The sequence below is a fragment of the Oncorhynchus gorbuscha genome, linkage group LG17 (genome assembly GCF_021184085.1).
Source record: "Oncorhynchus gorbuscha isolate QuinsamMale2020 ecotype Even-year linkage group LG17, OgorEven_v1.0, whole genome shotgun sequence".
In the NCBI taxonomy this organism is placed as follows: Eukaryota; Metazoa; Chordata; class Actinopteri; order Salmoniformes; family Salmonidae; genus Oncorhynchus; species Oncorhynchus gorbuscha.
In genome coordinates this window covers 45926089-45938324 of record NC_060189.1, presented here as the reverse complement: position 1 = coordinate 45938324, position 12236 = coordinate 45926089, and the positions used below count along the sequence as shown (strand labels likewise).

The window sequence follows — 12236 nt, the reverse complement described above, 5'->3', positions numbered from 1 at the left end:
GTGTGAAAAAGCCTCATGGCATATGGTAATAAAGATCTGTAGAAATGTTCTGTTTTGGCCTTGGGTAAAATAAATCTGCCTGCCATCGCACTGCGATGTTCCAGCCAGTTACTGTGGAGGGGGTGACTAGTGTTGGCCTCTATACTTCTAAGCTTTTTGAGGATCCGCTTCGCCAGCATGGGCTCTAGTTTGTCCTGGTTGGTCCTGATGGTAGATCCAGCCTTCTTGATGATTTTGTTTAGCCTGTTTGCATCTTCTCTAGTCGTTAACCCCCCCCCCCCCCCCCAGCAGATTACACAATAAAACAGTACACAAGCCACAACACTATTAAAATACATTTTGACAATTTTTGAACATACATCAGAGGAGCTTCCTTAAAAATAATAGCCTGTGCTGAGCCTTTTTAAAAACCATTGAGGGGTTCTCTTTCCACTGGGAACAGGCACAATGCAGTATTGTATTTCCACGGTGTAGGTACGCTAGAGGTGATGAACTGCGTCCCAAGTGGCGCAGTGGTCTATGGCACTGCATCTCAGTGCTAGAGGTGTCACTACAGACCCTGGTTTGATTCCAGGCTGTATCACAACTGGCCGAGATTGGGAGTCCCTTTTCCTAGGCCGTCATTGTATATAAGAATTTGTTCTTAAATGACTAAATAAATGTGAAATTTAAAAATAATAATTGGCAGGGACTGGGAAACTGGTCAGAATTGAAGGAATGATGGAGATGGCTCTAAATACAGGGAAATTCTTGAGGGAAATGTGTTTGTCTTCCAGAGATTTGAGACTGGGACAGAGGTTCACCTTCCAGCAGGACAATGACCCTAAGAATACTGCTAAAGCAACACTTGAGAGGTTTAAGGGAAACATTTAAATGTCTTAGCCCAGACCCCAATCCAATTGAGAATCTGTGGTATGACTTAAAGATTGCTGTACACCAGCAGAACCCATCCAATTTGAAGGAGCTGGAGCAGTTTTGACTTGAAGAATGGGCAAAAATCCCAGTGGCTAGATGTGACAAGCTTGTAGAGACATACCCCCAGAGACTTGTAACTGTAATTGCTGAAAAAGGTGGCTCTACAAAGTATTGACTTCGGGGAGGTGAAGAGTTATGCATGCTAAAGTTCTGTTTTTTTTTGTCTTATTTCTTGTTTGTTTCACAATAAAAAAATATTTTGCAACTTCAAAGTGGTTAAACAAATTATACAACCCCCCCCCAAAAAAAAAAATCCATTTTAATTCCAGGTTGTAAGGCAACAAAATAGTAAAAATGCCAAGGGGAGGTGAATACTGTCGCAAGCCAATGTACATACATATATTTAAAAATATATATTTTCTTTTTAACCCTACCACTCCTCCCCTAATTGAAGTAAACTAGTGAACAACAACACGTAGGCCTCTACTTCCAGCTTATACATACTGTATACATTTTATGGTCACAGTCTATTTTAAAATAGTACAAATCTGGTACAAATCTGTCGTTCTGCCCATGAACAGGCAGTTAACCCACTGTTCCTAGGCCGTCATTGAAAATAAGAATTTGTTCATAAACTGACTTGCCTAGTAAAATAAAGGTAAAATAAAATAAAAAACAGGTGCAGTCATCTGTAAGCTGCTCTGACAGCTGGTGCTTAAAGCTAGTGAGGGAGATGTGTTTCCAGTTTCAGAGATTTTTGTAGTTCGTTCCAGTCGTTGGCAGCAGAGAACTGGAAGGAGAGGCAGCCAAAGGAGGAATTGGCTTTGGGGGTGACCAGAGAGAAAAACATCCCCACAGCATGATGCTGCCACCACCATGCTTTCACTGTGGGGATGGCGCTCTCGGGTTGATGAGAGGTGTTGGGTTTGTGCCAGACAGCGTTTTCCTGGATGGCCAAAATGCTCAATTTTAGTCTCATCTGACCAGAGTACCTTCTTCCATATGTTTGGAGAGTCTCCCACATGCCTTTTGGCAAACACCAAACGTATTTGCTTATTTTCCTATTGAAGCAATGGCTTTTTTCTGGCCACTCTTCTGTAAAGCCCAGCTCTGTGGTGAGTACGGCTCAAAGTGGTCCTATGGACAGATACTCCAATCTCCGCTGTGGAGCTTTACAGCTCCTTCAGGGTTGTCTTTGGTCTCTTTGTTGCCTCTGATTAATGCCCACCTTGCCTGGTCCATGAGTTTTGATGGGTGGCCCTCTCTTGGCAGGTTTGTTGTGGTGCCATATTCGTTCGATTTAAAAAAATAATGGATTTAATGGTGCTCTGGCTGATGTTTTGGTCACTTTTGAATGCTGGCGATGCTTTCACTCTAGTGGTAGCAAACCGCCAGCACTAGAATGCTGGCGGTGCTTTCACTAGTGGCTCAGGTAGTGCAGCTCATCCAGGAGGGAACATCAATGCGAGATGTGGTAAGATGGTTTGCTGTGTCTGTCAGTGTAATGTCCATAGCATGGAGGCGCTACCAGGAAACAGGCCAGTACATCAAGAGACGTGGAGGAGGCCGTAGGAGGGCAACAACCCAGCAGCAGGACCGCTACCTCCGCCTTTGTGCAAGGAGGAGCAGGAGGAGCACTGCCAGAGCCCTGCAAAATGACCTCCAGCAGGCCACAATGTGCATGTGTCTGCTCAAACGGTCAGAAACAGACTCCATGAGGGCCCGACGTCCACAGGTGGGGGTTGTGCTTACAGCCCAACACCGTGCAGGACGTTTGGCATTTGCCAGAGAACACCAAGATTGGCAAATTCGCCACTGGCGCCCTGTGCTCTTCACAGATGAAAGCAGGTTCACACTGAGCACATGTGACAGACGTGACAGTCTGGAGACGCCGTGGAGAACGTTCTGCTGCCTGCAACATCCTCCAGCATGACCGGTTTGGCGGCGGGTCAGTCATGGTGTGGGGTGGCATTTCTTTGGGGGGCCGCACATCCCTCCATGTGCTCGCCAGAGGTAGCCTGACTGCCATTAGGTACCGAGATGAGATCCTCAGACCCCTTGTGAGACCATATGCTGGTGTGGTTGGCCCTGGGTTCCTCCTAATGCAAGACAATGCTAGACCTCACGTGGCTGGAGTGTGTCAGCAGTTCCTGCAAGAGGAAGGCATTGATGCTATGGACTGGCCCGCCCGTTCCCCAGACCTGAATCTAATTGAGCACATCTGGGACATCATGTCTCGCTCCATCCACCAACACCACGTTGCACCACAGACTGTCCAGGAGTTGGAGGATGCTTTAGTCCAGGTCTGGGAGGAGATCCCTCAGGAGACCATCCGCCACCTCATCAGGAGCATGCCCAGGCATTGTAGGGAGGTCATACAGGCACGTGGAGGCCACACACACTACTGAGCCTCATTTGGACTTGTTTTAAGGACATTACATCAAAGTTGGATCAGCCTGTAGTGTGGTTTTCCACTTTAATTTAGAGTGTGACTCCAAATCCAGACCTCCATGGGTTGATAAATTTGATTTCCATTGATCATTTTTGTGTGATTTTGTTGTCAGCATATTCAACTATGTAAAGAAAAAAAGTATTTAATAAGAATATTTCATTCATTCAGATCTAGGATGTGTTATTTTAGTCTTCCCTTTATTTTTTTGAGCAGGGTATATATATTTGCCAAAAAATAAATGGTGGATTAGAAGTGATGCAGACAATTACATTGATGGAAGCTACAATATATCTGCAATATTAAAACTAATCTAGCCCTTAAAAAAAATTATTGTAAAAAAAAGGTCCATCAAGGGAGAATCATTGCACAGTTTTATTCAGAGGTAATTTGATCCTACTGTCCACTGAGTCTATATCATACCTGACAAATCATTATTCCCTCCTCAAATCTTGTTTCAAAACAGCACACATGACCAATTGTTAGATGAATTATGTTAGATCAGATAATAACAACAGTTATGAATGTTTAGTTACAGTATGTCTGATTTAAAATCTGGGGCAGACCTACTGACCATCAATGTAAAAAAACTAAACAAAGGAAGATGAACACTCTTTATCAGTGTTCCCCCAACAGTACATGTTTTTGCTGTGGCCCCAAAAAAGGAGCACTGTGAAAAGGAACACGATCAGGTTCCACACTACTATAAACAAACAAAGCACTGAACAACTGACATGTTCTATTTCCTTTTGAGGACACAATGGCATTCCTGCTTTGAATGAGAGTCCCCTTCTTTTTTTCTTCTTTTTGGCAGTGAAAGTAGCACTCCTCACATGTCTTTGTTTTGGTTATTTGATAGGATAGATATAGAGAGGAAAGGTAGAGGAGAGAGTGTGTGTTCTGGATGCAGTGGTTTAGACTATTAGACCGCCATTAGACCACCGTTAGACCGCTTTTATACCACCGTTAGACTGCCGTTAGACCACTGTTAGAACGCTTTTAGGCCACCGATAGACCACCGTTAGACCGCCGTTAGACCACCGGTTGACCGCCGTTAGACCGCTTTTAGACCGCCATTAGACCACCGTTAGACCGCTGTTAGACCGCCGTTAGACTTGACCTTTTTTTCTTTAGACCAGATAGATGGAATTGCTATTAATTATGGCCGGCCACTACTAATATTGATCAATTTGCTCAGTTGAGTAATTGCTTTTTAATTGCATAATTGAGTTGTGTTTTGTAATTCCACAAGAGGAATATGCCTACTATTCCTTAGTATGCCTACTATTCCTTAGTTCACTTGTGTAGCCCTACAAAACTGCTCAAATATGCAAGCAATTTCTAAGTCTACAGTAGCCTAGCCTACTAAGTAAACATCATCACCAGCCTACAGTAGCCTAGCCTACTAAGTAAACATCATCACTAACCTACAGTAGCCTAGCCTACTAAGTAAACATCATCACTAGCCTACATAGTTTCACCAACATGGAATCAGAGCATTTAGTATTATTCTGTATGTAAATCCGAGACACTCCATTTTGTATTAATTGTGGATGTCCATCATCCATTTCATATGATACGTTACAAATTATATGGTACGAATTGCAGCTAGTACAATATGTTACAAATTGCAATTCGTACAATATGTTACGAATTTGCAAAACATAAAATATGTTACAAATTTGCAAAATGTATGATATATTATGAATTCGCAAAACGTATGATATGTTACGAATTCCAATTTGTTGTGGCTAATGTTAGATAGGTGGCTAGGTCGCTAACGTTGACTAGCTGGCTAACATTAGCTCTAGGGGTTAAGGTTAAGGTTAGGGTTAGCTAAAAGGGCTAAGGTTAGGGAGTGAGTAACAGGTGCGCTCTCTCGCTTTAATAGCTGGGTGCTCTGCCATATATGACAATAACTCAAATGAAATCCCAAGTTCAAGAAACAAAATCCCAAGTTCAAGAAATGACGTTCCCTCATTTCACCTTTTTATTTTCGGCCATATAGGCTAACACATTTGGTCAGTTATGGATATTTCACCAGATGTATAAATGTGAAGCATCTGGTTGGTATTTCCACTCACTACCAAATATGGAGATGAGAGGAAACCCAGTGGCCAGCAGTGGGAGAAGATGGAGAAAATGGATTTTGGCTAACATTCTGCCATTTATTTTATTTTATAGATGAAACATTTGATGTCCAAACAATTCAATGTTTCCAGTACTAGAATCTGTATCAAACAGAGGATGCCGCGTTTTGGTTTTGTAGACTTTACCCGTTGCCAAAGTATGTATAAAAGGCATTGTTTAGAAGGAGTGCAAGGGCGAATTGAGTTATTGCACGTGCACATTTCACAGCGTAGGCGTTCCCTAATGGAAATTCGCAAATAAAACTAGAATGCATTCATAGGATCTCACTAGCTCGTGCTTGGCTCTTACCCACCTCCTTGCTTGTTCTTCCCACTATGATTCATTTACTCCCATTGGAAATGACAGGATCTGATCTATCTTGGGGTAGTTATAAAAATATTTGGTATTTTATGGAACCATACCAACGGTGTCAAATATTTTTGTTTTCATCTGTTGCAATGCCCCGGGTATGGAGCTCATCATGTTCAGAGGGTTGGCTGTAGGTGGAGTTACGGTCAAATATTTGGTGGTCCTGCTCCTCTTCGAATTGGCGTCTATCTTCTCAAAGAGCCGAGGGGTGAATGAGAATGGTACACACTAGGCTATGTGTCAGGCGTTTTACACAGAACAGAAGAAAGTGTAACCCAGTTTGGATGATCTATTCCTTTTTGGATAAATGCGGAGACGCGGTGCGCCCTCGTTGAATGGGAGGGAGGCTGCCTTTGCGCACCAAATGAAGTCATGAACGGCAGAACGCTGAAGTCATCGCCTGCACTTGCAGCTGTAATCTCTGTGCACCGATCGACCGATGTACACACACAGATGAGGGGTTCTCACCGTCTTGGGAAGTGGGTCATGGAATAATCGGTTCACCTATTTCTTTGTAAGGCTATATGTGAAAGCTTGGGTTTGAGAGTTAATTTGTCTGTTAAATTGGTATGCTACTGTCGCCTGATAAAAACGTTTGACGTGTTGAGGTTCGTTTTGGGACACAGATAGTGACAACATTTATTGTAAGAATAGGCTATAGCCTACATTTCCATTTTGCGTGATGCAGATCAAATGTGTGCTGTCAAGTTTGTGTGGTAGCCTACAGTTTTCAATAGACCTAAATCAAGATTGAAACATTAGAAAGATGTGCTCGTTTTGGAAATGTATCAAAGTACGGAATAAAACATACTGTAAAACATGCTGCTCTGAGAAATTGGACGTTGTTGTCATTCATGGTGTAGCGGAGAACGAAGCCATTTGAGACATGGATAAGTTTCTGCAGATCGCGCCTCACTCTCTGGGCATAGTCCTGTCTCGGGTTGGCGCCGAGGAGTCGCCCGCGGTAACCGACAAGCTCCAGCAACATCACACGGGCTACGAGATATTTGCCGATTTCAAAGCCGTCAACATGCAGCACTTCTGGAATAAGAAAGTGACCGATGCGATATCGGAGACTTTCTTCCTAGGCTGGATTGACCAGGATGTCCTGCTAATCCAAGGGAAGGAACACCACCTCGAGGAGCTCAGAGAGGGATGGACCAGGCGGGCTCTCAAACCGCCCGGAGGGTTCGAGATCAAGTGCATCGGTAAGACTGTACTTAATGAATCTTAAAGGCTACCAGTGATTATCATCATAATACCATCCAGGCAGGTTGTCACTTGTTTGTTTGGCTTATTGAGTAGCTAAAGGTACATTTCAGGTCATCTGAACACTGTGGTGATCCTCTCTGCCCAATAGGATAGTGCGGCTCAACTTTAATGGATAACAGTAGGCCTTTGTGACTGGGCACACACTGGTTGAATCAACGTTGTTTCCACGTAATTGTAGAATAAGGGTCGAATTGACATCTGTGCCCATTGGGATGTGATCAAATGGAATGTGCAAGACGCATGGCGCCTATGAGGGGTAATTGAGAACCATGAGGCCAACAGAAGAGTAAAAATACATTTGAATTTATAGCCCTCCCTGTGGTTTGCTTAATTCCCACTTTCCTCACCATTGTTCAGCTAGTATGGGAAATATGTGTGATGGGACTTTGGAGTTTGTCTTGAAATTAGTGGGATATGTTTTGTATTTCAGTTAAACAATCAGAGCAGTAGATATGCACAGTGGTGTGTGTGTATATGATGACGTTTGGGGACACGTGAAGTTCAACCGCAGTTGTGTCTAGTCGCTCACTCATAAATGTTTTGAAAGTCTGAACAAAATCTGCTTTTAGGGAGAGGTAGGCTATTTGTGTGTGTTTTTTTATGCACTGTAAGCAAGAACACAAATACCTATCGGGAAACACCATTGTTTTGTCACAATTGCTCCTAACTCAAATCAGGATTTGGGAAGAGACAAAGTTCAGGACCATGTAAACATCTCTCTCTCTCTCTCTTACTCACTCTCTCTCGACCACATCAACAATTTCAAAGGGATGTGAAAGTTGCCAAACAGTCAAATATTGATTGAGAAAAAGTGTGATATTCTGTGCTTATTTGTCCATGGACGGGGATACCATGCCCTCCCTGACCTTACCATCGAAGCAGCAAGCATTGTTAAGCTTTGGAATGTTTCCCTGACAGCTAATAAATATCCACAGACAAATACAGTCTGTAATCTAATGAGGTCTCTATATTAATGCTCATGCAAGTTGCTAGTGCTAATAGTCTTGCTTGGCCGGCGCAAGTGCTGAACATACTATGGATGGGGAAGACTGTGTGCTGACCCACCTTTCATCTGACAAATCACAGTCATACCGTATCAGGTTCATGTCTTACTGAGTGCTGGAAGTTGAATTCATATTCACAACAGTGAATAATCACACGCACATTGACTTGACTTAAAAGTGAGGAAATAGAGCTTTTGAAATTGAAAAAAAAAATGGTTGGCTTTGGATAGCAAAGTTCAGAGTCACAAGTTGGTCTAACCTATTAAGTTTGTTTGGTTGGAGTAAGCTGGTCTAATACTCCCATGTCTGGAGAAACTAAAATGGGGTTTATAATCACTGACAGATTACAGAATTTTCCAAATATTTCTAATTCCAATGGTAAGTCATTCTATTTTGTATGTGGCTCTGTTGGTCATTTTCTGGTAGTGATGTGTGTGTGGGCTGTACTTCAGCCCACAATACGTATCACATTCAGTACTTTATTCTGCATAAACCTCTCCCATAGATGTGTGGGAGGGCCATGGTTACTTAGACTAGTTAGAAGTCTAGGAAAGTTGTTTCTGTTTACTTGGGATAAAGTGGGGCAAAAAAGTATTTAGTCAGCCACCAATTGTGCAAGTTCTCCCACTTAAAATGATGAGAGAGGCCTGTAATTTTCATCATAGGTACACTTCAACTATGACAGACAAAATGAGAAACAAAATCCAGGAAATCACTTTGTAGGATTTTTTATGAATTTATTTGCAAATTATGGTGGAAAATAAGTATTTGGTCACCTACAAACAAGCAAGATGTCAGGCTCTCACAGACCTGTAACTTCTTCTTTAAGAGGCTCCTCTGTCCTCCACTCGTTAACTGTATTAATGGCACCTGTTTGAACTTGTAATCAGTATAAAAGACACCTGTCCACAACCTCAAACAGACACACTCCAAACTCCACTATGGCCAAGACCAAAGAGCTGTCAAAGGACACGAGAAACAAAATTGTAGACCTGCACCATGCTGGTTAGACTGAATCTGCAATAGGTAAGCAGCTTGGTTTGAAGAAATCAACAATGATCCCAACTTACACCGCCCGGGATTTTTATTCTCTCATTTTGTCTTTCATAGTTGAATTGTACCTATGATGTGGCTTTGTAATTGGTGGCTGACTAAAACTTTTTTGCCTAGCATTATGTGGGAGCAATTATTAGGAAATGGAAGACATAAAACCCCAGAACCACACGGGGGACCTAGTGAATGACCTGCAGAGAGCTGGGACCAAAGTAACAAAGCCTACCATCAGTAACACACTACGCCGCCAGGGACTCAAATCCTGCAGTGCCAGACGTGTCCCCCTGCTTAAGCCAGTACATGTCCAGGCCCATCTGAAGTTTGCGAGAGAGCATTTGGATGATCCAGAAGAAGTTTGGGAGAATGTTATATGGTCAGATGAAACCAAAATATAACTTTTTGGTAAAAACTCAACTCGTCGTGTTTGGAGGACAAAGAATGCTGAGTTGCATCCAAAGAACACCATACCTACTGTGAAGCGTGGGGGTGGAAACATCATGCTTTGGGGCTGTTTCTTTGCAAAGGGACCAGGATGACTGATCTGTGTAAAGGAAAGAATGAATGGGGCCATGTATTGTGAGATTTTGAGTGAAAACCTCCTTCCATAAGCAAGGGCATTGAGGATGAAACATGGCTGGGTCTTTCAGCATGACAATGATCCCAAACACACCGCCCGGGCAACGAAGGAGTGGCTTCATAAGAAGCATTTCAAGGTCCTGGAGTGGCCTAGCCAGTCTCCAGATCTCAACTCCATAGAAAATCTTTGGAGGGAGTTGAAAGTCCGTGTTGCCCAGCAACAGCCCCAAAACATCACTGCTCTAGAGATCTGCATGGAGGAATGGGCCAAAATACCAGCAACAGTGTGTGAAAACCTTGTGAAGACTTACAGAAAACGTTTGACCTCTGTCAAACAAAAAGTACATAACAAAGTATTGAGATAAACTTTTGTTATTGACCAAATACTTATTTTCCACCATAATTTGCAAATAAATTAATTACAAATCCTACAATGTGATTTTCTGGATTTTTATTCTCTCATTTTGTCTTTCATAGTTGAATTGTACCTATGATGAAAATGACAGGCCTCGCTCATCTTTTTAAGTGGGAGAACTTGCACAATTGGTGGCTGACTAAATACTTTTTTGCCCCACTGTACATGTATATCTGAGGTCTGCTTGTTCCTCCCCCTTTCCATTCTGAACACACACAGCATGCTAGTAGATACCTACAGACTTCCAGTCACTGCACTAACGCTAGTTAGCATTGGCTCGCAAAACAGCCTCTAACTACCTTCATACTGGACACAGAGATATACAAATGGTATCCAAAGGACTCTTGAGAGTAGATTATTTTTAATCATTGCCAAAATCCTGAAGTATCCCTTTAACGAGGGTTATCTCACCTGCCAGAGTTTTTGTTTTTGTCAATTTCTGTTAGGTGCAATTGTGAACAATAGTCGTGTCAGACATCAAATAAATCTAATAGGCCAATAATAATTAGATGCAGATCAAGGATCAATTGTCCTACCGGTGATGTGATTAGATGTCCACGCACTCGACATTTGAAGGCCTGAAAACCAAAGGGTTTAGGTTGATCAAGCCATGTGGTGTGGGCTTGCCATTTGTAGAAGATCGAAAATCACATCAATTATTGTTTTTACATTTTCGCTTTAACCAGACAAAACTTGAAATTTATATTTGATGCCAATTTTCTTGTCATATGGTATTTGGCTGATTTATAAATTGCTGTAGGGTTGAGATGTCGTCAGTCCTGAACATGTCTGGAATTGGTAAGCTACTGAACAACTAAATACCACCCAAGAGGACGTTGTGTTTCTTTGAATGTCAAAGCTCTTGCATGTAATCTGATTTGTCGATTGCAGCATCCGGCAGCAAATGTTTTTTGCTATTACGTGTGTGCATCCGTTGACATGTCATTGTGGTAGTCACTGAGTAACGAGGAGCGTAGTTGATGCAGCTGCTCCATGTGCATACCCGCTGGGTACAGATGTAAATTCAACGTCTATTCCACATTGGTTCAATGTAATTTCATTGAAATTACTTGGAAACAACATTGATTCAACCAGTGTGTGCCCAGTGGGTAGGTACCCTTCGTTCCCGACTCTATTTATCTGGCCCCATTTGACAGAGATAGTGGAAAAATGTTGTCACTGGTTTTCTCAAGGTTAAAACCCACCACCTCAGCAGGAAAGCCCATAGAAGCTGTGACTGTGGGCCCTATTCGATTAAACTTTTTAACCGGTTTCCAGGTCAAGTCAAAAAACAACATCCAAAACAAAATGTGCATTCCTGTACTCAAAGAAACAATGTTTTCAGATTGAAACCAAAAGAAAACTACTGTTAGTGGATTGAAACATGCTTTTTCTCGCTGTGTGGAAAGCCTGTTGTTTTTCAACATTTCAACTGGAAATCTGGTTACAAGTTTAATTGAATGAAAGCCCTTTGTTTCCATTTGCAGGCTTCTAACAGAGGGGCTACGAGAAGTGTCCTATGCAGGAAGGAAAGTCAAGTGTCTGTTCAGGAAAGGAACCATGCTAAACACTGAAGTATTCTCCCCGGTGGAAGGAAGAGGAGGGGCCTGGAAGAGAGAATTGGGGGAAACGATAGACAGAAATTATTCTGGCAGCATATCCCTAGTGGTAACAGGAATGACTCTGGCTGTATTTCCAAAAGGATGACAGGAATTAGTCTGACAGATTTTCCCAAGAGGTGGGTTGGGGCACAACTGATGTGTTGAGTGGAATTCCTCACTAGGGTTGCAACTTAAGACTGGGTACCGTCCAGAAACATGCTTAATTATTTTTATTTTTTATTTAACCAGGTAGGCTAGTTGAGAACAAGTTGTCATTTACAACTGCGACCTGGCCAAGATAAAGCAAAGCAGTTCGACACATACAACAATGCAGATTACACATGGAATAAACAAACATACAGTCAATAATACAGTAGAAAAAGCCTATATACAGTGTGCAAATGAGGTAGGATAAGGGAGGTAAGGCAATATATAGGCCATGGTGACGAAGT

At 42.4% G+C, this 12236-nt stretch overlaps 1 protein-coding gene across 1 annotated transcript; it reads left to right on the top strand.

Moving 5' to 3' along the window:
- The first annotated feature begins 5732 nt into the window (after positions 1-5732).
- Positions 5733-12123, top strand: LOC124001846 (storkhead-box protein 1-like). The gene is made up of 2 exons (XM_046308969.1): positions 5733-7071; positions 11671-12123. The coding sequence occupies exons 1-2, from the start codon at positions 6750-6752 to the stop codon at positions 11676-11678; spliced, it is 330 nt and encodes a 109-aa protein (XP_046164925.1). The 5' UTR covers positions 5733-6749; the 3' UTR covers positions 11679-12123.
- Positions 12124-12236: the final 113 nt, after the last annotated feature.